Source organism: Psammomys obesus, unplaced genomic scaffold (assembly GCF_907164565.1).
Source record: "Psammomys obesus unplaced genomic scaffold, mPsaObe1.curated_primary_1811, whole genome shotgun sequence".
Classification (NCBI taxonomy): domain Eukaryota; kingdom Metazoa; phylum Chordata; class Mammalia; order Rodentia; family Muridae; genus Psammomys; species Psammomys obesus.
Genome location: NW_026591497.1, coordinates 561,794 through 586,030, shown reverse-complemented (window position 1 = coordinate 586,030; position 24,237 = coordinate 561,794). Strand labels below are relative to the sequence as shown.

Sequence of the window (24,237 nt, the reverse complement as noted above, 5' to 3'; positions counted from 1 at the left end):
TAACTAACTAACTAACTAACTAACTAACTAACTAACTAACTAACTAACTAAAAAACAGCCCTGGTAGATTATAATTGTGTAAAGCAAACCAGATTTGACTACTATGTTCAGTGAAAAATAAGAACTTATCATGTTGAAGTTCTGACTAGTATTTTACAAGTTTATTTTTACTTAATCTAAATTTTCTAATGCTGAAGGGTCAAATTTCTAGGCTTTATGATGCTGCCAGGCAGCTCTCTAGAACTAAACCAACAATCCCAAACTTGTGCTGTTTTAACTTTGTTTTGTCTCTTGTTGTGATTATCCAAAAGAGTGTTTGTAAGAGTAGACCTCCATATTGAACACATTTGCCTGAACTATAACCCTTTTGCCTGCCTCCCCGAAAGCCACTGCCTTGGGCCCTAATGTAAAATAGCATTTAAATAGTCACTCTGTTTAAGAACAGGATACCTTTAAGAGTGTTTGGGGACAATGCAGCTTGTTAATAGCATTGTGAGATGATGGCAGCCGCTGACAAGGTTAGTCTTAAAACAGTGTTTGGATAGACTCAGTCAAAGTTAAAGGATATAAATACCATTTTAGAAGCATGAACTTTAGAATGAAGCTGTTTCACGCTTCTAGCACTTAATGAAGAAACAAGAAAGTATTTTACTGCCTACCAATATTTTTCGTTGATTTAGTCAATGGCCAGATGTTGACATTTATTAATATAAAATACTTTGGTAGAAAATATTTCAGTAAACCGTTACCCTCCTCCCAAAAAAACCCATAATGGTAATATTCAAATTTTTAAACCATTATAAAATTGAAAGTAGGTTTTGGTTTGGTTTTGGTATGAAGGAAATTTATTGGATGGAGAGAAAGAAGGAAGGAGAGGAGAGAGAGAGAGATGGGGGGGGGATGCCCTGACAAAGGGGAGAGAGCCAAGTGAAGCAAAAGAGCCAAAGTAGGAATTTTCTTGCTTCTATTCAGAATTATGTAGTTGGATCTTAAGGATACCTTGAAAAGAACTGGAGTTTTATCATGATTGTGAAAATATTTTTTAGAAGCTTGCTTTGTCGATTTTGTTGCAAAATTACTCCAGTAACAACAAAAAAATAGTTCTGTATTTTTTTCATGTAAGAAAGTTGATAATTGGGCTAGAGAAATGACTCAATGTAAGAGTATTTGCTGCTCTTGCAGAGGGCCCAGGTTTTATTCCCAGGACCCTCCTGGCAACTCACAACTGCCTGTAACCAGTTCTAAAGGAACTGATGCCCTCCAAGGGCACTGTATGCATGTCGTGCACATACCTGCACAGGCACATAAAATAAAAGTAAATCTTTAAAAGGAAGATTGATAAAGGGCAATTAAGCTTTCTGAATCTTTTTTTAGGGCTTAAGATGTGGTTGATGGTATTTGATGTTTCTGCTGAGTCAGGGAATTCAATACCACTGTGGAGGCAGAAATTATATTCTCACCAAAGTGTATCTGCTATTTAATGGGAAAATGGTGAGTTGGGTTTTTGTTCATTTGGGTGTGGGTGTGTGGGTTTGTTTGCTCTTTTCCTGTAAACCTATGTCAGGTTATGGAAATGAGCATTCAACTCATGAACAAGGCCATGCCACCCGTGCCAACTTTACAAGTTTCTATTCTTTCTGCCAAATAATTCTGTGAGCTGTTATAATACTCTCTTTTCATACACCTTTGATTTTTTTTTCTTGCCTGTTTTATTTTTTAGCTCTGCTTATGATAATCTGAACAAAGTTCGAGTTGCTATCAAAAAAATCAGCCCTTTTGAGCACCAGACCTACTGCCAGAGAACCCTAAGAGAGATAAAAATCTTACTGCGCTTCAGACATGAGAACATCATCGGCATCAATGACATCATCCGGGCACCAACCATTGAGCAAATGAAGGATGTGTATCCTTTCCTAACACTAATGCTGCTGCCTCTGCTGCCTGGCCACTTTGTGGAGTAAATAACTTGAAATCAAGAAGAGTACACAAAGCATTTTTTAATCACTCCTGCCATACATATAAAGGATGCTAAGAGGAGATTGTAATCTGTTTGTACTTACTCTATTGTTTAAAGCATTTTGGGTTTTTTTTTTTCCTTATTGTTTTGTTTTTGTTTTTGCTAATTTTAGCATTTTTTTTAATAAGTTCTGTGTTTTCTCTGTCATTCTCTAAAGGTTTTCTTTAATCTTAGCTTAGGAAAGTTATTTAATATCCTTTCCAACCCCATGATGAAGTAGTGCCCCTAGCTACGCACCTGGCTGAATATGCTCCTCTTTCAGCCTCACCTTCCTTATCTTTAAAACAAATAAACTGACCCGGGCACAGTGGTACCTGCCTTTCAGGAGGCAGAGGCAGGCAGATCTCTGGGTGTGAGGCCAGCCTAGTTTATAAGACCTGTTCTAGGATTGTCAGGGCTACACAGAGAAACCCTGTCTCAAAACCAAATGAATGAATGAACGAACGGGCAAACGGAGCCTCAAGATCTTTAAGACCAGATCAACTCTGTTACACATAATTGTAGGCAGCATTAGACATCAGAACTGGGTCTAGAAGACCCCGCCTCAGTCTGCACCTCTAGGGAGTGGCAGCTCATATCTCTAGGCAGATACTCCTTTTTAAAACATCTCTTTGTTGGTAAATGGTATGGTATTCTAAGTGAAATGCCTTCTGCTGATACATACCTCTTGGTCTTGTTTTACCTTTTGTCATAAAAGAAAGCCTCTTGTATATAACAAGCCTTAATTCCTCAAGTCCCATGCTTGGTTTCATCGAGCCTGAATCTGTAGGAAACAGAATAGTATGCACAAAAACAAAAGAAATGCAAAAATTCCCTTAATAAAACATTATTATTATGATGTTAAAAGCAAAGGGTGTGTACATTAATTTTCATAAGAAATAATGTGGCATAGCTGATATTTTAGCTGCTTAAATAGTGGGTGGCAATGCAGGAAGGAAAGAAGAACAAAACTCATCAACCACTTCTTTACATACTTCCCTTGTTCTTATTATATGTGTACAGAATTGAACAGTGGTCAAAGAACAAGGCAGAAAGGCAGAGACTGGACGCAGTGGCAGTGTCATTTCTAGGCCTGTATGTCCCTCCTGGTTAATTGTGAGGATATTGGTAACAAGAAGCAAAGAAAAAGAACAGTGGCATTACCCATTGCTTCTGGGCCAAAGAGATAAATATTGATGTTTGTTGATCATCACATTCCTTATACTTTGAAGGAAATTGGTTGATAGTGGACAATTTGGAGAACAGGGAAGTTGAGACCTCAAGATTGGCCAATATTCTGTTTCAAGTCTTAGTCTAGGCCCACAAGCCACATTGGGGCAGAGCTGATACAAATTTTCTTTCATGTGAGTATACCATGTTCTCTTCAGTCTCTCCTGTCCTTTGACAGCCTCGCTGTGTCAGAACCTGTGTGGGGAGAGGATTAAGGGGAGTTGCATTTGCTTTGCTAAGTGTGACCAACTGCTGGGTGTTCTACCTTAACCTGTCAAACAGATATATAGTGCAGGACCTCATGGAGACAGATCTGTACAAGCTCTTGAAGACACAGCACCTCAGCAATGACCATATCTGCTATTTTCTTTATCAGATCCTGAGAGGATTAAAATATATCCATTCAGCTAATGTTCTGCATCGTGACCTCAAGCCTTCCAACCTCCTACTGAACACCACCTGCGATCTCAAGGTCAGTTAAGTCATTTACCTTCAGGATGATAATGTACTTTTAAAACAACTTTTGTTTGAGGTGTTATTTGTAGTCAAAACTGTCAGTTACACAAGTTTGTTTTGTTTTGAGACAATTTGTTTTGTTTCTCTGTGTAGCCTTGGCTATCCTCAGTTCACTTTGTAGACCGGGCTGGCCTCGAACTCACAGAGAACCGCCCGCCTCATCTCTCCGAGTCCTGGATAAACAAATATATTATAGCAAAAATGCAAGTATAGTATGAGTCTCATTCTTTCTTTAACCTATTCTTTCTTTTCAGTAGCCACTGTAGCACATTGGTAGCTCATGTGTGTGCATACCTACATGTATGCAGTGTCATATGTGTTATCTTTGTCTCAATCCTCTGTATCGAGTATGAGGCTCACAGTGATATATAGCTTTTCACTGGGTTGGCTATAACCAGTCATGTGTGGTGGCTCATGTCACAAATCTCAGCACTGGGAGGCAAGCAGATCTTTGGGAGTTTAAGGTCAACTTGATGTACATAGTGAGTTCCAGGCCAGCAAGGAATACAAAAAAAGAGGAAGGAAGGGAAAGAAAGATTGGCAAGGATTTTTTTCTTCCCCCCAGTATATACCTTAAAATGAAAATGTGTGTCCACACAAAGTAACAGATGGCTGGAGGCTCATGCAATGGCTCAGGTGAGTTGAAGGCACTTCCCAAGCCCAACAACCTGAGTTTGATCCCTATATCTCACAGTGGAAGGAGATAACCAACTCCTAAAAGTTATCTTCTGGCCTCTATACACACACACACACACACCTTTTTTTTTTTTTTTTTTTTTTTTTTTTTTTTTTTTTTTTTTTTTTTTGAGGTTTAATTTTATTTGTGTAGTTTGTAAGTAGTATGCAGGTGCTCATGTAGACCAGAAGATAGTGTCAGATACCTGAGAATTTATAGGCAATTGTGAGTCACTCAGTATGGGTATTGGTGACCTCAGGTCTTCTGTGAGAGCAGTCTGGGCTTTTCACTGCTAAGCCATCTCTCTAGACCCCCAGGGATGGTTTTTCTCAAGTCACTTAAGTGAGAGTGGTATGCTCTCACAATAGCTGATGGTAGTGAAACCTAAGGATGGTTGTCAGATCATGCCCTGTCAAATGACCCTTTACCCTTGTTCTTCACTCCACCATGTGGAATGTCATCACTTCCTTTCAGGCTGTTGAGAGGATTAGGGAACAATGGATTTGTAGTTTCCAGAAAAATATCTAACATAATATTGGTAGCATAACACTCACTGGTGATATTGCCCCCTTTTTTTTTTTTTTGTTTGTTTGTTTGTTTGTTTGTTTGTTTGTTTGTTTAAGATTTATGTATTATCTATGCAGTACTCTGCCTGCCTGTGTGTGTGCACACACCAGTAGGGGTCACCAGATCTCATTATAGATGGTTTGAGCCACTATGTGGTTGTTGGGAATTGAACTAAAGACCTTTGGAAGAAGAGACAGTGCTCTTAACCACTGAGCCATCTCTCCAGCCCAATATTGTCTCTTTTATTTTCATGGTGTCTGATATTAGCTCATTAGACTCTCTAAGAAGATATCTCACTTTCTTCCCCTTAGATCTGTGACTTTGGCCTTGCCCGTGTTGCAGATCCAGATCATGACCACACAGGGTTCTTGACAGAGTATGTAGCCACGCGCTGGTACAGAGCTCCAGAAATTATGTTGAATTCCAAGGTAAGAAAAGGAAACAACAGCTATAAACCTTCTGTAAACCCTCCTCTCCAGCCTTCAGTCAAGTATATTTGGCCAGAGCCAGAGTGCTGTCTTAACCTTTCTGAGAACTGAAATTTGGACCTTTAAGGGTCACAGTCTTCAGTCAAAGTGACTGTATGTACCCATGCCCCTCCCTTGTTGAGACCACTAAGTCCCTGTTCTTTACGTTGTCACAGTTGCTAGTGATATCTGTTTCTGTGCAAATGTTCCAGAGCTCAGGTTGCCTGATAATGAAGACTTCAGCAAAATTATTGGACATGGAAAGAATAGAAACCACTGTGGACTCTTGAAATCACAGGGTAGTTAGTTGTTTTTCAAAATGAAACCATTGCTCCTCTTACCTGAGTTGCTGTGAAGGGTAGATCCAGGTCACCCAGACTGCTAACAAGTTTGGATTTTGGTGACACATTGGCTAACAAGTCTGGATCTTGGTGATATATTGGGGTGCATACCCTTGGACCCTGTGTTCCAAGAGGGCCAGGCAAGCCTCTGCGATTCTAGGACACCCCAGGCTACATGGGGAGACCTCTTTGGGAAAAAAAAAAAAAAAAAAACTGAAGGGGGAGGGGAATTGGGTCAGGCAGGCATAATCTTAGTACTCAGGAGGCAAAGGTAGAAGAATTGCCACAAATGTAGGGTCAGCCTGGGCTATTAATGCCTAGTCAGGAAAAACAAACATGATTGCATAGGAAAAACAAACATGATTGCATAGATCTACAAATGGCAGGACAAAATAATGTATGTAGTCTTTATTAGATTCATAAGCTGGTAGGCAAATTTGAGCACTGTTAAGAACATTGAGATTCAATTTGGGTTTGAGGGGGTTGTTGTTTCTGGTAGGTTTTGGTTTTTGTTAACTGTGTCTCTATATAGATTTGTGCTCAGAAACACCAGAATTAGCTGTTAGATCCCCTAGAAATACCACTGTAGGCAGTGATGTGAGCATGTGCAAGGAACAAACTACTGGGCCCTTTGCAAGAACCCTTTGCCCAACTGCTACACTAAACCCACTCTAATTCATGTTCTCAGGGCTTCGCTTTTGTGTCATACCTTTAAATGTGATGCACAGGAATGGTGTTATCTCCAGCCTATCAGAGTGCAAGGCTCTGGGTGCAGTGATAAGTGATGCTCACGTGCAGTTTCTGGGTCATTTCCAGAATACTGCAGTTAATACTAATTGGAGAGGAAATAGTTTGACTGTGAATTTTTTTCAATCAAACTCTCAAATACTTCTCTTACTCTCCATTGGTAGAAACATAACTTTTGTTTTGATTTGTTATTGCCTATAGTTCTAGCTCCGTGAGAGCCAGTGCCTTCTTCTGATGTGTTTGGAACATCACACATGTGCACAAACCTATATAGATATACAATTAACAACAAAACCAAGAACCTCTCACCTTTTGTGTTTTCACTTTATTCTCTTGAGTTATAATCCACTCCGTCTAGGATTTGGACCTCTCCTTAACAGCCTTCAACAGTTTCTTGCTGTTCTCTGGCATCATATGCTCCAGACTATCCCTTTCCCAAACCTAGAACAGCCGTTTCTCCCAGGAAGCCTGATTCCACTTAATATTTATTTGTGTGTGTGTGTAAGGGGGGGGGGGTCCCTTTTTTTAGCTTTGGTCCAGAACAACTGGTATTTTAGATTACAAGAGTTAGAAATAATTACTTAAAATTCTACCTATTTTACCATTATTGCAGATCCAATAACTGGTTCTTTAGTTTTCCAAAATCAACTCACTCTTAAATTTTACTGATTGACTCTTTTTTCTCTTGTTTATGTTTTCTTTCCATTTATTATTATACCTAACATTTTCCACAAATTCCAGTTTGTGTTCCTTATAGAAACATTTTGAACTGTTACAAAGAAATAAAATTATATGACTTTTAACAGACTTCCTTTAAAAGAAAATTTATACCTAAGAAATAAATAGGGAAAAAAAGTGGGGGGTTTTCAGCTTGTGGCTTTTTTTTTTTTTTTTTTTTTTTTGGGGTTTGTGTGTTTTGTTTTGTTTATAATTTAAAAATGGATAAAGTTATTCCAGGAATATAGTGTTGTTCATGTAAGTTGATTTTCAAGTTTATAAAAGTTACTTACATTATATAAACAATGACTATTACTAGTTTTTCTAGTTCTAATTTGTAATAATAATTCTAAATCTTTTAACATTTGAAAGTGGACTGAGCTATACCTCAGAAATTCTAATTTAATAACTTCAAGAGATAAACATAAATTTAGCATCTGTCTTAGTTTAGATTTCTGTTACTGTGGTAAAATTTCATGACCAAAAGTAACTTGGGGAGGGGAGAGTATTTCAGCCTACAGTTCCACATCACAGTCCATCATCAAACCAGAACGGCTTCTCCTGCTTCTGCCTCCTAAGTACTAGGATTAAAGGTATGTGCCACCACTGCCTGGTGGCATCTCTTTAAAAAGCCAAATTACTGTTTTTCATTCTGTATCCCTGTGTTTCCAAATGGTAGTCTCAAGGAGGTGCTCAAACTTTAATCTGCCACATGACTGTCATATAAAGAGATTTCATGTCTTTTCTCTCCTTTGGTTGTAGGGTTATACCAAGTCTATTGATATCTGGTCTGTGGGCTGCATCCTGGCAGAGATGCTATCCAATAGGCCTATCTTCCCAGGGAAGCATTATCTGGACCAGCTGAATCACATCCTGGGTAAGCTCTTGAGCATGGTTTACATCAGTCATGTCAGACTCACTGTAGACATGGCTTGTGCTTTGTTTTAATCTTCTCTGAGACCTTTTTGCAAAACTTGTAATGCAAATACATTAATAGAGTCCCTCCTGCTCCATAGCTGATGTATATAGTAATTTGTCCTTGTCTTGACAATTAACAGCGAATATTTTGTCTAATAGGTATTCTTGGATCTCCATCACAGGAAGATCTGAATTGTATAATAAATTTAAAAGCTAGAAACTACTTGCTTTCTCTTCCGCACAAAAACAAGGTGCCATGGAACAGGTTGTTCCCAAATGCGGACTCCAAAGGTAAGTCTTACTTCACTGATGATTTTTTTTTTTTTTTTTTTTCTTCTTAAGCTTACCTTTAGGATTGCTTTGTATTGGCTTAAATTATTAGGCTCAAGCCTGAAAACTAAGCAAATTAGCTCGTAAGTCTTGAGTAATACTTTATTTAAAATGTGGTGGACTGGAAAAAATACTTCATCTTTCCATCAAGATTGTGGACTACTCTTGCAAAGAACCTGATGGATTGTTTCTTGTATCAGTCAGTTCATCAAATGCTGTTGACATTGTTAGAACTAACTCCTGGAATATGCTCTTGCGCTCTCTCTCTCTCTCTCTCTCTCTCTCTCTCTCTCTCCCGGAATATGCTCTTGCGCCCTCTCTCGCTCTCTCTCCCCAACCCTCTCCCCCTCCTGCTTCTCTCCTTTCTCTCTCTCTCTCTCTCTCTCTCTCTCTCTCACACACACACACACACACACACACACACACACACACACACACACACGTGATTTAAGCAGTGTTGAGATGATCTGAACGGGCCAAGAAGAAGGTATCTCCTTGGAGCACAACACTGCTCATTCTTGAGTTCTTATGGATAAAAATGTGCATACTTTAAACTTTTAAAAAATTCTAAGTTTATAAACTCTTGTAACAGATTTTAAATTGCATGAGTATTTTTAAAAGGTGAAATTTGTTTCCTGACATTGTTTTCTTAAATGTCATTGTTAATAGAATTGTGTCTTTTTTTCATATTAGTGCATAGATATGACTTCCCTTTAATGATTTTATAATAGTCCTCTGCTGGGAATTTAGCATTTTCTAAATTGCGTTGTTCTCATTCTCTCCCTCCCTGTTATACATTTCAAGTATTAACAGTTAGTTGAAATAGTGATTCTGTTTGCACTATGCTAATCTTAAAGAGAGCAAGCTCAGATATTATTTCTCAGGCACCATCTACCTTTTTTTTTGTTTTGTTTTGTTTTGTTTTGACAGTGTCTCTAGCTGGCCAGCAAGCCCCAAGGATCTGCTTATCCTTCCACCTTTAAGTGTATTGTGCATATTGAAATCAGATCCTCAAGATTTCCAGGCAAACACTCCACCTGCTATACCATTTCCCAGCCCAGCAATATTCAACTTAGCTGTCCAGTTTATGTATGGACCTGAGTTAAAGTTCAAAAACTTTTTTCATCTCTGATACAGTACAGAATGTTATAGATAATGTTTAGAAGTATAAATGAAATACTCCTAATTATGAGAATCTCCAAATAATCTGGAAGGGGGATATTTATGACAGAGTCTTACTGTCTAGCCCAGGTTGACCTTGAACTTAATAAAGTGATCCTTTTCCCTCAACTCCCAGTTTCTGGGTTTATATTCATATGCCACCAGGCCTAGTTTTCCAAAATAACTTTAAGCATCTTGTGGATATATCAAAATTATATTTGTAGAATCATGCTGTTGTTTAATTGTCAGTTTTAAAATTTAGAGCTCAACGCACATAATGCATTACTTTTTTTTTTTTTTACATTTATTTATTATTATATGCATGTGGAGTTTGGAGGACATGTAAAAATTGGTTCTCTACTTTTACCACATGAGATCAGGATCAAACTTAGATGGTCAGGCTTAACCAGATGCACCATTACTTGCCTTCTTGCTGGCCCCAACAAATTACATTTAGATTGGCTTATGTATTTCATCTACTGAACATTTTACCTGTCTTCAGAATTGCTCTTTTAGGTTCATACATAAAAAACTTCATGATTAAGATGTAAGCTGACCTATTCCCTTTGTTCCCTTCCTGTTTCCCTAAGTAAGCTTCTGGTAGCAGGAACATTGCAGAAAAAGCCAGCAGAACCTGCAGGGTATTGTTAGAGACTAGGTCCAACCACAATCTGTCACACTCAGGGGTCCAAATCAAACTGTACTGTCAGCTAGTACAGGAGATAGGAAATACAATCTTACTACTGATAGGAGCAACTGCAAAGATTTGTGTTATGTTTAATCCCAGAGAAGTTACTAATTTATTTAACAAAAAGACTTGAGCATTTATTCTGTACCATCCTGGCTGTTACAGCCCAGGACATGAAATCAGCAATAAGAACCTATTTGTAGTCAGGTGTGAGGTGCACATCAACCCTTTCTCAGGGAGGCAGAGGCAGGCCGATCTCTGTGAATTCGAGGCCAGCCTGGTGTGCAGAGGACACCAGGATTATACAGAGAAACCCTGTGTGGGGGTCATATTTGCAGAGAGCTGACTTATATGAAAATGACATAAGAAACTGAGTGGATGACATTTGGGAATTCAAGATTTCAATTTTCTAGCTGAAAAAGTGGAGGTTTTGAGTATAAATAATGATCATTCGTAGATAAAAGAACAATTAAATATTAAGACAAATGCTCATCTTTACAAGATAAGAACACTAAGAGGCCCACAGTTACTCTTCTGCCCACTCCATTCTCCCTTTTAAAAAGCGTTTATCACTGGGCAGTGGTGGCCTGTGCCTTCACCAGCACTCGGGAGGCAGAGACAGGTGGATCTGTGAGTTCCAGGACAGCCAGGGCTACACTATTTTAACCTGTCATGTGTTCAGGGCTGTGGGGAATAGAGTAGAACATTCATGAGTTGAGTCACTGTAGAAGGAAGTTGGGCAGGTTTGTCTTGGATCTTTTATTTCAACAATTTTAGATTCTCACCTTTGGGTCTGCCAACATTGAGGCTGGATGTAGTATTTAATTTATTTAGCTTATAACTGAGAATGAAATTAGGCTGGTCATGGTGACAGATTTCTTTAATTTCAGCATTTAGGAAGTAGAGGCAGGTGGCTTTCTGAGTTTGAGGTCAGCCTTGTTTACAGCCAGAGCTACACAGAGAAACCCTTTCTGGGGGTGGTAGGAGTTAAATTGAGTATTTTCTACATATTTGTTAAAAGTTTTTTATTTACTATTTATATAGTATTCTGCCTGAATGTGTGCCACACACCAAAAGAGGGCACCAGAACTCATTACAGATGGTTGTGAGCCCCATATGGTTGCTGGGAATTGAACCAGGATCTTTGGAAGAACAGCCAGTGCTCTTAACCTCTGAGCCATCTCTCCAGCCCCCTTGTTGAAAGTGTCTTAAAACTGAATCTTTGGAGCCAGTAGTGCTATGGGTTTTTTCCTTCAAAGCAATTTTAGTTTAGAATTCTCTCCAAGAGTGAAGGGGAAGAAATAATTTTTGCAGCACATGGTACTGGGCTAGTTGAATCTTTATTTGGAATAAATTTGGTTTAAATTAATGCTCATAAATAAATGAATTCGAAACAAACTGATGATCAAACATGGATTCTTATTTATTTTTTAAGATTTATTTGTTATGTATGTATAGAATGTTCCGTCTTCATGTATGTTTACATGCCATAAAAAGGCACCAGATGATAGATGGTTGTGAGGTCACCATGGGGTTGCTGGGAGTTGAACTCAGAACCTCTGAAGAGTAGCCAATGAGGGCTCTTAACCTCAGCCATCTTTCCAGCCCCCAAATACATATTTTTAATAGTACTATTGGGCTGGGCTCTGGAGTTTACAACACTTGTTCTTGCTGAGGTCCCAGGTTCAGTTCCCAGCCACCCACATGTTGGCTCACAACCACCCACAACTCTAGTTCCAGGGGATCTGGTGCCCTCTTCTGCCCTCTGAGGATACTAGGCATGCATGTGCTGCACATGTCTGCAGGGAGGCAAGCTACTCAGACATAGAAAGTTTGTTTTGTTGTTGTTTTTTGGAGACAGGGTCTCTCTGTGTAGCCTTGGCTGTCCTGGACTCACTTTGTAGACCCATCTGGCCTTGAACTCACAGAGATCCATCCACCTGCCTCTGCCTCCCTGAGTGCTGGGATTATAGGCGTAGGCCACTATTTTAGCTTAAAATAACAAATCTTAAAAGATTTTTTAAGTCATACTGTTAAGAACCAGCAATGTTAGAGTATTCCATGTTTTTCTGAATTGTACATGTATTTTTTTTTTTTTTTACTAAGCTTTAAACATAAACCAAGAAGTGCGGATGCAGATGATTCCATGGTGAAGAGCACTGATTTCTCTTATGTAGGACCCAGGGTTTGATTCCCAGCATCTATGTGGAATTGTAGCTCCAGTTTCAGGAGATCTGGCACCTTCTAGCTTCCTTGGGCACCAGACATGCACTTGGCACACAAACACACATGCAAGGAAAACATTCACACACACATAATGTTTTTTAATTAAAAACCAAACAAACAAACTCTTGGGCTGGAGAGATGGCTCAGAGGTTGATGGCGCAGAGGTTAAGAGCACTGGCTGTTCTTGCAAAGATCCTGAGTTCAATTCCTAGCAACCACATGGTGGCTCACAACCATCTTTAATAGATCTGGTGCCCTCTTCTGTTGTGCAGGCACACATCCAGGTAGAACACTGTACATATAATTAATAAATCTTTAAAAACAACACAAAACAAAAAAAACTTCAAATAACTTTAAAAAGAAATGCAGGTTGTACCCTTGTTACATCCTCCTTGGCATCCATGCCCATGAGCTTGCACACACACTCAAAGTAAACAATTTTAAGTAATGTTTAAGGTTTAAAACATAACATTAGACTGAATAACATTTAAAGCATTCCAGTATTTGCTGTCATGTGGAAGGGAGCCCAGCATAATGGTACTTTTAGAAAGAACCCTGCCTCATAACCAACAAATTCCAGTGTAATTCACATCAAGTATTTGGTGGTCTTTCAGGCTCTGATAATGCATACATGAGTCATAATTGGAATCATGAATTATTGTTAGCTCCATAGATTTGTATCTATTCTGGAACTTGGCCAGCTCAGGCTAAAGACTGCTTTGAATGTTTCTCTACCCATTACCTTTGACAAACATAAGGAAAATGAGCATGGTCCATATATGCAAAAGAAAAGTGCCTAGCAAGATACAGACTGATAAATATGGGTTGTTTTTCCAGCTAGGGGAATGTTGATGACTCTATAAGAGTAATTAAAAGGCTGGAGAGATGTCTCAGCAAGTAAGACCACTTAGTACTCTTGCAGAGCACCTGGGTTCAGTTCACCCAGCATCCCTGTGGTGGCTTACAACCTCTTCTGACCTCGGCAGGTACCAAGCCCCCTTGGTACACAAACATACTGGCAGTCAAACACACACATAATAAAATTAATAATTTTTTTTTCTTTAAAAAAATAATTGAGATCTGGTGTGATCTCTCAGTAAAGTACTGGATTTTAGAATGTCAATTCAGATTCCTACAATCTTGTAAAACCAGGCACAGTAGCCCAGAAAAGCTGTAGTCCCAGCTTCTTTGCGATAAAGGTTGGAGGTGGAGACAGGAGAATCCCCAGAAACTGGTTGGTCAGCTAACCTTGTATATACAGAGATGAACAGAAGACCCTGTCTTTTAAACAGGTAGACGGGGAGGGTTTAAATCCAAGGTTGTATACCAGGAGAGACAATCACTGTAGGTTTGTACACCTGCATACATGTAAGCTTGGAGAGAGCATGATTGAAACACTAAGTAGAAGTGCAAATTCAAATGGAAAGTAGAGGCAGACATGACTGGACCGCCAGAGTGGCATGACAAGCTCAGTTGAGCTTGACTGAATAAAATCCAGGGATATCACTTCTGGGAACAGTTGGCCAGGTGTTGGTGGTGCATGACTTTAATTCCAGCGCTGGAGAGGCAGAGGCATCAGTAGCAAGGAGCTCATGCCTGGTTTACTGTAGATCTAGCCAAGATCAGTACCTTGAGAGGCCTAGGAGAGAACCTACTACTATCATTTTGTTCAACTGGTAGACTGCCTTCTAATTACTTAACCTTATGTATGTAGGTTAATCCATCCTAAACTCTCATCAGAGAAACTACTTTCTGCTGTGTGTGGAGATTACCACCAAGAACTACAAACAGGGCAGAGAATAAGTGGCAATGGAATGCTCACCCCTAAACAGAACATTCCCCCAAGGTTGGGGGAAGTTGTGAAAAGTATGGGGTGGATTAGAGGGGATAGAAAGAGCCAGGTGTCAACAAACAGTGTCTTCTGGAAGTGAAAGACAGTTGCACTCTTGAACTCTTAGCTGTGGTTGCTACTTAAGACCTGCACAAGACCAATCTACTCACTCCTCTGGAGTGGGTACTTAAGAGCTCTCGAGGCTCCTAGTTGAAAAAGCTGCACTGTGGGTGTTTGACAGCTGTCAAGGGAGAGCCAGCTTTCTTCAGGGGTGCAGTCCCTGAGAAGTTGGTCATGCTATAGTGGACAGCCCCACACTCACATGCCAGTAACACTGGATTTAGTTTCAAAAGAATTACAAGTAAGGCTGGAGAAATGCCTAAATAGTTAAGAATACTGGCTGCTCTTCCAGAGGACTCAGGTTCAACTGTACCCACATAGCAGCTCACAACTATCCAGTCCCCAGGGATCTGACGGCCTCTTCAGTGTACTCACACACAGACGGTTGTGCTCTTTTAAGATTTGTATATGTTTTTGTGTGCATGGGTGTTCTGGTTACATGTCTGTGTGAGGATGCCAAATCCTCTAGAACTGGAGTTACAGTTGTGAGCTGCCATGTGGGTTCTGGGAATTGAACTTGGGTCCTCTAGAAGAGCAGCAAGTGCTCTTAACTACTGAGCCATCTCTCTAACCTGTGCATATGTAATTTTTAAAGGGAGACTTAACAGTGATGCCCGCTGTCTGGAGGGTCAGCTCAATAGGAAATGGAAAGTGTTTGCTAATGAATCCTGTTTCTCACCATTGCAAAATCCTTTCTCTTTGTAGCTCTGGACTTACTGGATAAAATGTTGACATTTAACCCTCACAAGAGGATTGAAGTTGAACAGGCCCTGGCCCATCCATACCTGGAGCAATACTATGACCCAAGTGATGAGGTAAGAGCTCATGTTCCTGCTGCTGAATTCTCCATGTTCATGCAGTCAGCAGACGCCCTAGCCATGTCCTTGTCAAGATTTTCCTGAGGAACATGATGCCATACCCACCTCCTGTAATTAAGGGTGAGCACTGTTAGGCTCAGCCTGATGCTCCTGCCTACCGGCTTTTGCTGTTTGCCTCAGAAGAGTTCCTCCAGGTCATCTGCAGCAGGTAGAGCAGTGCATGTACAGAGGAGGACAGCTGCACGCAGTGGAGCATGGAAAGAGGGAGGAAGCAGGTTCAAGGTTAGTGTCTTCCAAGTTACTCGTCTACTGCTATGATACTACACCATGACCAAGACAACTTGAAAACAAAGTGTTTAATTTGGGGCTTACAGTTTCAGAGGGTTAGAGTCCATCACCTCATGGTAGAGGCCATGGAAGCAAGCAGGCAGGCATGGCACAGGAGCAGTAGCTGGGAGCTCACATGTTGAGACACAGCCACGAAGGAGCGAGAGGTAGCTGAAAATGGCGTAAGCCTTCAGAAACCTCAAAGCCCTCTCCTGTGACACACCTCCGGCAAAGCCACATTTCCTAATCCTTCCCAAACTGAACCAAGTGTTAAAGTATGAGCCTATGGGAGCCACTGTTTTATGTCCTACCACAGCTAGAATTTGAAGTGGTCCATAGCAGAAAGGCCCTGAGGGTCTGAGGGTGAAGAGACAGGCAGCTTTCTGTTGGGACAGCACGTTAGTCAGCCAGTGGCTCACACTGTGACTTCATGACTCTTATCAAGTGTGCCATTTCCCGGAGACATAAGAGTTTGTGGTAAGAGTTGGTGAATCCAGGTGTGATAGCGCCTCAGACAGACTCGTACATATCTCATACCATGTGTCCTCCAGAGCAAGCCCAGTGCCTTCTCTGGATCCTCTGCAAGCTCCATTTTAAGCTTTATTTTCTCAAGGATAACAAAGGAAAATGCGAAGTGAATTAAAATTGTAGGTTTCTCTAGTTGGGGACTTCTATGCATAGAAATTGAAGCCTGTAGAAAGAAGCAAGAATAGTGTGTTCAAATTTAGATGGGAAAGGAAAACATCTTCGCTAAAAGCTGATTAATGAAAGAATATAGAAATCAAGATGAAGTTTTTTGTTTTTGGTTTTTAAACTGGTGTTCAAGAAAACTTTTTAAGCACTCGAGGGAGCTTGCAAAACACCTACAATGTAGTTGATAACATAGCAATCAGTCGGAATTCAAACATCTCAGGCTCTCCTCAGTCCCTTGCACTGGGTATTTATTTCCTAAGGTTCTGGTGTTAGGCTTAGCAACCTGAGACAGTATTGTGATATGCATAGGATACTTTATGTAGTCCTATATACTGTCCTGGAAGGACAAGTGTTCTCTTACAGATGGGAATTCTTTTTACGTGACCAAAATACAGTGCAGTGTTCAGGTCCATTGTGAAGATTAAGTACTACATAAGATCTGGAGGTTCAGGCACATACTGATTGACAGCTGGTATCATTGTCCACCTTAGTCCTGTAATGTTTTAGTTGTAGGCATTTAAAAATCAGAGTATGGGGCTGGCAAGATGGTTCAGTGGGTAAATGCACTTCCCAAGCCTGACAGCTTGTTCAGTTCCCAAGAGCCATATGGTGGAATGAGAGAATGATTTTTGCGGTTGTCCTCTTTCCTCCTGCTTATACTTTGGCTCATACACGCAAAATTATTAGTTGTAAAAAATGTTTTTTAAGTAAAAATATGGAGCTAGGATATCATTCAGTCTTGTGCTTGCTTGCCATGACTGCAGTTCTGGTCTCAGTCCCCAGAGCTACATAAAGCAGAGTGGTGATTGTGCATGCTGTGATCCCAGTGCTCTGGAGGTGTGAAGATCAAAAGTGCAAGGCTTCATACAGAATTGGAAGCCAGCTGGGTATAAATGAGACATTCAGATAGACACAATCATATTAAAGTAATTAAAGTTATCAGGCTGAGGCAGGAGAACTGTAAATGTAAAACCAAACTGGGCTATACCCAAAGTAAAACTATATCAAAACTCTTTAAGCTAAGGTGAAGTAAATATTTCCTTCCCAGTTTATATTTTTCTGGATCTACTCTTTTGAGTAAAGTAGGGTGAATCCACTTATATACAAACATGAGTATTTTCCATAATACTAATAATCCTTGCAGCTTCACTTTTAATAGCTTGAGATATTTGGTGCCTTAAAACATTTTAAATTATTCTGGAATTTTTGATAAGTTCAGCAGAATACTCTGTTATGCCCACTCTCTTTTTTTATTTTCATACTGTTCTTGGGATGGTGCCCAGATCCTCCCTCACACATGTTACCAGTGAGCTGCACTCTGAGCTCTTGCTTGGGGCTTTGAGCTTTTATGAGGCATTGGTCCTATTGTATAAGTTCAGAGTATAAACAAAGGTTGTGTTATAAATTAGTAAATCACTGCCTTAGCCATGACAACTTGTAACTGGTAAATGCTCTGCTTTGTCTTAAAGCCCATTGCTGAAGCACCATTCAAGTTCGACATGGAGTTGGATGACTTACCGAAGGAGAAGCTCAAAGAACTCATTTTTGAAGAGACTGCTAGATTCCAGCCAGGATACAGATCTTAATTTGGTCAGGTATCTAGAACTTTAACTATTCAGTCAACTACATAGCAAGGGAGAGAATGGTACAAGTTAAAAACCTCTAGAAGGACAAAGAAATTCAATGTGTCCTTTCCGATTGATAAAGCTTTCATTCTGATTGCTTCGTGGTGTGAAATAAAGAAATTAGACTTCGTCTTTCACAGATTATGAGGACACGAGTAAAGTGGCAGCTCTTAGACACTGTGACAGTGATGTGTATTGTGGGCTGGGAGGTATGTGAAAGAAAGTAACTCAGAGGAAGGAAAAGCTTTGAGGCGTTTATTCCTGAAAACCTTATTTTACTTAATATGACATTTTTAAATGTTCAGAAATTCTATTGTGTAACTCGTGTGGCCTTGGCTCTGGGTGGGTGGGTGGGTGGTTGTGGTGTTAGGGATTGAATCCAAGGCCTCTTGCATGTTAAGCAAGTGCTGTACCACTGAGCTGCACTCCTAAGATTTGAGAAGAGGAAATTAATGGGACAGGGGATAAGGGGGTAAAAGGAAAACAGGTGAATATGCTCAAAATACATTATACATGTATGAAAATGTCAGTGAAACCCATTATTATATGTAATTAATATATACTAATAAATCATTTAAAAATAAATATCTTTGAAAAGATACAATTTTCTTCACTAAACTGTAATTGAAGTACAGATGTGGAGGCATTCGGGACAAACACTTGATAGGAGAATTAAGTGTAGGGCATCGTAGGAAGACTGAGTGTGTGAGGGGAAACTCATGGAGACTGTATAGAAGACAGGCAGAAAAGGAAGGAGTGAGGCGACACAGCACGGAAGGAGAAAGAGAGTTCAAAACAGTCGGAAAGGCAAATAGATTTTCAAGGTGTGGCTTCATGTTTGAAAGATTCGGTTGGGGTGGAGGATGGTTGTGCAGTACATACTCTTGTGCTTACTGGAAGCGCAAGTCTGGTTCTGCTGCTTTTAAAGGAGAGGAGGGGCCTCCTGTTAAATGGCTGTGTGTTCAGAGTAGCAGTCTAATCTCCAGCAGTCCCCTCAATCCTCTAATGTCCTGTAACTCATAATCCCGTAAGTTAGAGCTGTCGATGTTGGGAATTTTTCTCTCTTGGAAGCCATGTTCACACTGTTATTAGGAATTACAAGACCTTCCTCTCTGTACTCAAGGAGCTGAGTGGGATTTGTTGACAGTTCTGGTCCGTTCTTGTCCGTTTCTTTGCCAACTGTTCTTGGGTAGATTCACAGGACATCAGTACCTCTGACCCTCCTCTTAGGTAAAGCACAGCCACAGATTAATCCACAATATTAGAGTCTTCCATGTATGTCACTTCTGATGAGACAGATACAAAGGAATAGTTCAAGTGCTTGTCGTAGGGGATCTCCTGACTGGCCTTGTTCCACACGTCACTCCATCTTGGTTTGCACAAGAGTGTGGGCAAGAGAAGCTGAGAAAAACTTTATTGAAGAGTCGTCATTTAGACTGACACTTGAGAAGGATTTATACATACCTGGCTGAGCTTCATGAACTTAGATACAAGAACTTAAGGGAGAATATGGTAAAAGAAGAGAAAATAGTATGTGTTAGAATGTAAATATTAGAACAGTTTAGTGCTTGAGACCCACAGTTATTCTATATCTATGCTTAAAGCTTAGCATTTTTCCAGTTTTCTTTTAATGACAATTTTCAACTATTGTGAAGAATTGAAAGAATTTTAAAGTTAGATACTCATATCCCACTACCAGATGCCATTATTATTTGACTGTACTCCTTTTCTCCTTTTACTAATCCAACTTTTCCTTTGTCTACCTGTGCTAACCCATCTGATTTATTTCTGGCTTGTAATTTATTCCTTTAAAATAAAAATGAGGGGCCATTTTAACAATAAAGAGCACTAGTTGCCCTTCCAGAGGGCCTGAGTTTGATTTCCAGCACCCACATGGTGGCCCACAACCATCTCTACCTCCAGTTCTGAGTGCCTTCCCCTCTACTTCCAGGCTTCATGGGTGCTGCACACACATATAAAATACCCATACACATAATTTTTTTTAATTTTTTAAATAAATTAAAAATGAATTCAGAGGAAAGTTACGCTTGAAGCATTACTGACAGACAGGTCTTCTCAGGATTCATTTTTCTGTTCCCAACAGGGCCTCTAAAGACAGCACATGCACCTGTGACTGAGACAGCCTAAAGACTGAAGAATCTAAAATTTTTGTGCAGAATTGTCCATCATAGCCAAAATGATCCACAGCTTTTGGGGTGCTTCAGATAGAAGATATAGATATAGGTTATATTTCCTCCGTCTGTGGCATAGAGCTGGGAACTTTTCCACAACGTCAAAAAATGTTGTTCCTGAGCTTAGCCTTTGGATGAGCTCCATGCTAGGGTAGAGAGTACCAGGAGATACAGGGACAGTAGAGGGAGGGAAATCAACTGTAAGTCATACCCTCAAAGAATACCACTGGCTACAGTCAGCTGTCTTATAGTAGCCTGAGCAGTTGTAAAAGGTCAGGGTGTTCCATTGTATTTGGGTTATAGAATTTTCCAGTGGTAATCTAAAGGGTAGTATGTAGTCAGTACCTCATCTTCATCCAGTCCCATCTCCTGAGTCTTTGGCTGTAAATGTAGAACTAGGTCTTTCACGGGCAGATGGATCAATAAGAATGTTAGCCTCAGCTTCCTTTGGTTTCCTGAAAGATTATGTTCTTATATATGGTTGATACTCATCCTTTCCACATTGGCCTCTCTTTTTGTTGTTGTTGTTTTTATTTTTAGACAAAAACAAAACGAAACAAAGTTTCTCTGTGTAGCTGTGGCTGTCCTAGAACTTGCTCTGTAGACCAGGCTGGTCTTAAACTCAAGAAATCCACCTGCCTCTTGGGTTCTAGGATTAAAAACGTGTGCCACCACACACCAGCTTCCAAACTGTCTCTTGAGAGGCAGATGAAAGCTATGTCCCTGCAAATGCTTTGTGACCTACCAGAGCAGCACCACTAGGTCTCAGTGCTAGCAGCATATCAAACCAGTCCAAAGAGAAGATCTTCTGTCATTTGAAACGCTGGGTCACTGCGCCAACTCGACTACATTTCCTTATCAGAGCCACAGGGCATAACAGGACTGATATGGCAGTGCTTTCACTTCTCAGAGAGAATGGAAAATAAGCAGGTACTTATGAAGCGCATGAGTACTTTGGGCAGCCTGAGCCATTTATGCTCCCAGAGACTTTAACAAGCCCTCCAGGGAATCTTATACATTCATAATTTATTTTTATTTTATGTACATTGGTGTTTTGCCTGCATGGATGTGAGGGTGAGAGTGTCTGATCCCATGGAACTAAACTTACAGACAGTTGTGAACTGCCATGTGGGTGCTGGGAATTGAACATGCGTCCTGGGAAACTGGCCAGTGTTCTTAACTGCTGAGCCATCTCTCCAGTCCTCTTCCAGGGACTGTTAATACCCAGGACTTTGGGGGCTCAGAATCACTGGACTACATTATGGTGAGAGTAGATTTGGTTTGGAGTACAATCTCACCCAAGTAAAAGTAAGGAGAGATGTGGCTTGTGTTTTCCTGGGGTGACATTGCAGGTGGCTAGCCGAATGAAGTCTCCTAGAGTTAGGGGATGGGGGTGTTGGCTGAATAAAGACAGGTGGAGCTGCCTGGAAGATAGATGGCCAGCCTCTTGACCTGGGGGTCCATCCCACCAGCCAACGCTGGGGACCAGCGACAGCTTCCTACCTTTCAGAATCTCGGCCTGCCACCCTCGCTGCCCACCAGGGCTTAGTGTGCTCTCAGGAAGAGAAGGCCCAGGCATAACAGCACGCATCCCATTGTGAGCACAGGTGGCTGTCCTGCCCGGCCACCCAGAGAAAGGAGACTTCCTAAGAATAGTGGTGTGATAAACTTAGAGGTAAGGTCTAGTAATATTTATTAATCAACCAGGAATAATGTCTTAGGCAGGTTTACACTACAAGGATAGGTGTATATGAGCTTGAGGACCAGTAATTAGCATCAGAATACAATCAGACCAACCCCCAACAAATAGAAAGAAGATCTTTTCAATAGCGTGTTTTGAAAAAACCTTTTAAACTGTTTTTTGACTGTGGGAGTGGTGGGTACTGCATTGTTAATAAAGGAAGCCAACAAAGCTGTGAGTGTAATAAATTTTTCCATGTGTCTTCTCTTAGTCACTGTGTGTTTTAGTTAGGGCTTCATGGCTGTGAAGAGACACCATAACCACGGCAATTCCTATAAAGGAAAACATTTAATTGGGGCTGCCTTACAGTTTCAGAGGTGTAGTCCATTATCACCATGGTGGTGCTGGAGAGGTAGTAGCTAAGAGTTCTACATCAGATTAGCTGGCAGCAGGAAGAGACAGTGAGCCACTGGGTCAGGCTTAAGCTTGTGAAACCTCAAAGCCCACCCCACTGACACACTTCCTCCAATAAGGCCACACCTCCTAAAAGTGCCACTCCCTATGAGCCCATTGGGGACCATTTTTATTCAAACCACCACATGGTACCAACTCAACTGTCTGAAAAAGATACCTGTGAACTAAGGGCGCAAAGCTCCAGCCTTTAGGACCTGCATGTCGCACATCATGTATGTGTGAAGGTACAGTGACCTTTTACAGGTTTTATTCTCATTACATTTCTGCTTTGCCATTTTGTGCTGTTGTTGCCTTTATTGTTCTGACATGGCTCAATCCTTCCTCCTGAGTTTGTGTTTTTCTTACAGGACAAGGGCTCAGAGGACTGGACGTGCTCAGATGTCGGTGTTCCTCCCAGTTCTTGACCCCTGGTCCTGTCTCCAGCCCGTCTCAGCTTACCCACTCTGACTCCTTTGAGCCGTTTGGAGGGGCATTTTCTGGTAGTAGTGGCTTTTATACTTTCACAGAATCCCTTCAGTCCAGAGTGTTCTCCTGGCACAGTGCCCTAGAGCAGGGTGCACTTGGAGTGTACTTAACTGCATACTGTTGTTTAGTCACTAACTGCTTTCTGGTTTGAAAGATGCAGTGGTTCCTCCCCTCCTGAATCCTTTCTACATGTCACCCTGCTAAACCATGTGGCCTCACCAGAGCGAGACGAGAGTCTTTCCACAGTGGCTTCAGTCACTGGCATCTTGCGTTGCAGTAAGGAAGGCTATTACATAGAGCACTTTCAAGTCAGCGGCAGCTCCAGGTTTGCTGTTCCTCTGTTGACTAGCAAGTGTCTACCCAGAGCAGGAGCTTGTGGATGTCCCTAAATGATGTTGCAGGCTCCGGGGGCAGATACTTCTGTTTCAGGACTCCTTTGGGGACATTTTTCTGTCTATCACGTTAGTCCCATATTTACGGTATACACTATTTGCCCACCTTTTTACAAATTTAATGATTGTTTCAGAAGGGAAGCATTGCGCCAGCAGTGTTAGCCTGCAGGTTTCACATGGCCACTTCTGTTGTAAATGGATGGTGGCACTTGCTGAAGGGTTACATGCCATCCTTAGGCAGAGACTTACCGTAATAGCTCTGCTTGTTATCTGCTGCAAGATGTACACGCACTGAGCTGTGGAAGTGTCCGGAGAAGTAGCGAGCAAGCTGACCTACATGTTCAGCGTGGAGCTCTATCTATGCCTTGAGCTGTTTCACACAGAAGGCTGTTTTCATAACCAATTCACTGCCGTGGGATTTAGCTGAAAGGAACACTGCGTCTTTAAATGAGAAAGTGTACAGTTCTTCTCCTACAGCATGTCAGCATCTCAAGCTCACTTTTCAGCAGTATAACGACTTATAATAAAGCTTTCATTTCACGAGCGCTCATCATGAGTCTCTGTTCTGTTGCCAAGTTGCGAGGTGTTTGTGGTGCTGCTGAATAGTGTCGTAAGAGGCTAGCAGTAACTGTTCCTATTTCCTTACCTCCTATATTTCGTCCCTGCACGGTGCAGTGCAGCGCCTCCTGACTCTCACTGCTCTTTGATGAGAAATCTGCCTTGTTCAATACCTATTATGCCCTTGCATGACTGTTAAGGCTTTCTGTGCAGAGACCACTGTCCCGGTGTTACATCCTATGACTGAGCGAAATAAATTGTGACCTCTGAGTTGTATTCCAATAAGAGAATGCTGCCCAGAAGATAGCGTAGGAAAGATAATTCTAGTGTTAGCTTTTCATTATTTAGCTGTCTTTTTTTTTTTTTAATTGTTTTTTGACAGCAATGGAAAATGGGTTCTCTAAAGACTGCCTGCTAGTATGAACAGCGATGCACTTGTAACTCATGGAAATAAATGTACATTTTATCTTTACACCATTAA

The 24,237-nt window shown here is 40.8% G+C and overlaps 1 protein-coding gene across 2 annotated transcripts in view; it reads left to right on the top strand.

The window, feature by feature from the left end:
• Mapk1 (mitogen-activated protein kinase 1) overlaps positions 1-24,237 on the top strand; it is a 59,964-nt gene extending 35,727 nt beyond the window's left edge. The window contains exons 2-10 of one of the 2 annotated variants that reach the window (XM_055610238.1): positions 1,721-1,903; positions 3,509-3,698; positions 5,297-5,413; positions 8,020-8,134; positions 8,335-8,466; positions 15,237-15,346; positions 15,530-15,631; positions 17,839-17,964; positions 22,689-24,237. In XM_055610238.1, coding sequence (XP_055466213.1) covers positions 1,721-1,903; positions 3,509-3,698; positions 5,297-5,413; positions 8,020-8,134; positions 8,335-8,466; positions 15,237-15,346; positions 15,530-15,631; positions 17,839-17,955 — 1,066 coding nt within the window. In that variant the 3' untranslated portion in view covers positions 17,956-17,964; positions 22,689-24,237. The remainder of the gene's footprint in view (positions 1-1,720; positions 1,904-3,508; positions 3,699-5,296; positions 5,414-8,019; positions 8,135-8,334; positions 8,467-15,236; positions 15,347-15,529; positions 15,632-17,838; positions 17,965-22,688) is intronic. The other variant, XM_055610239.1, reaches the window with a different exon arrangement.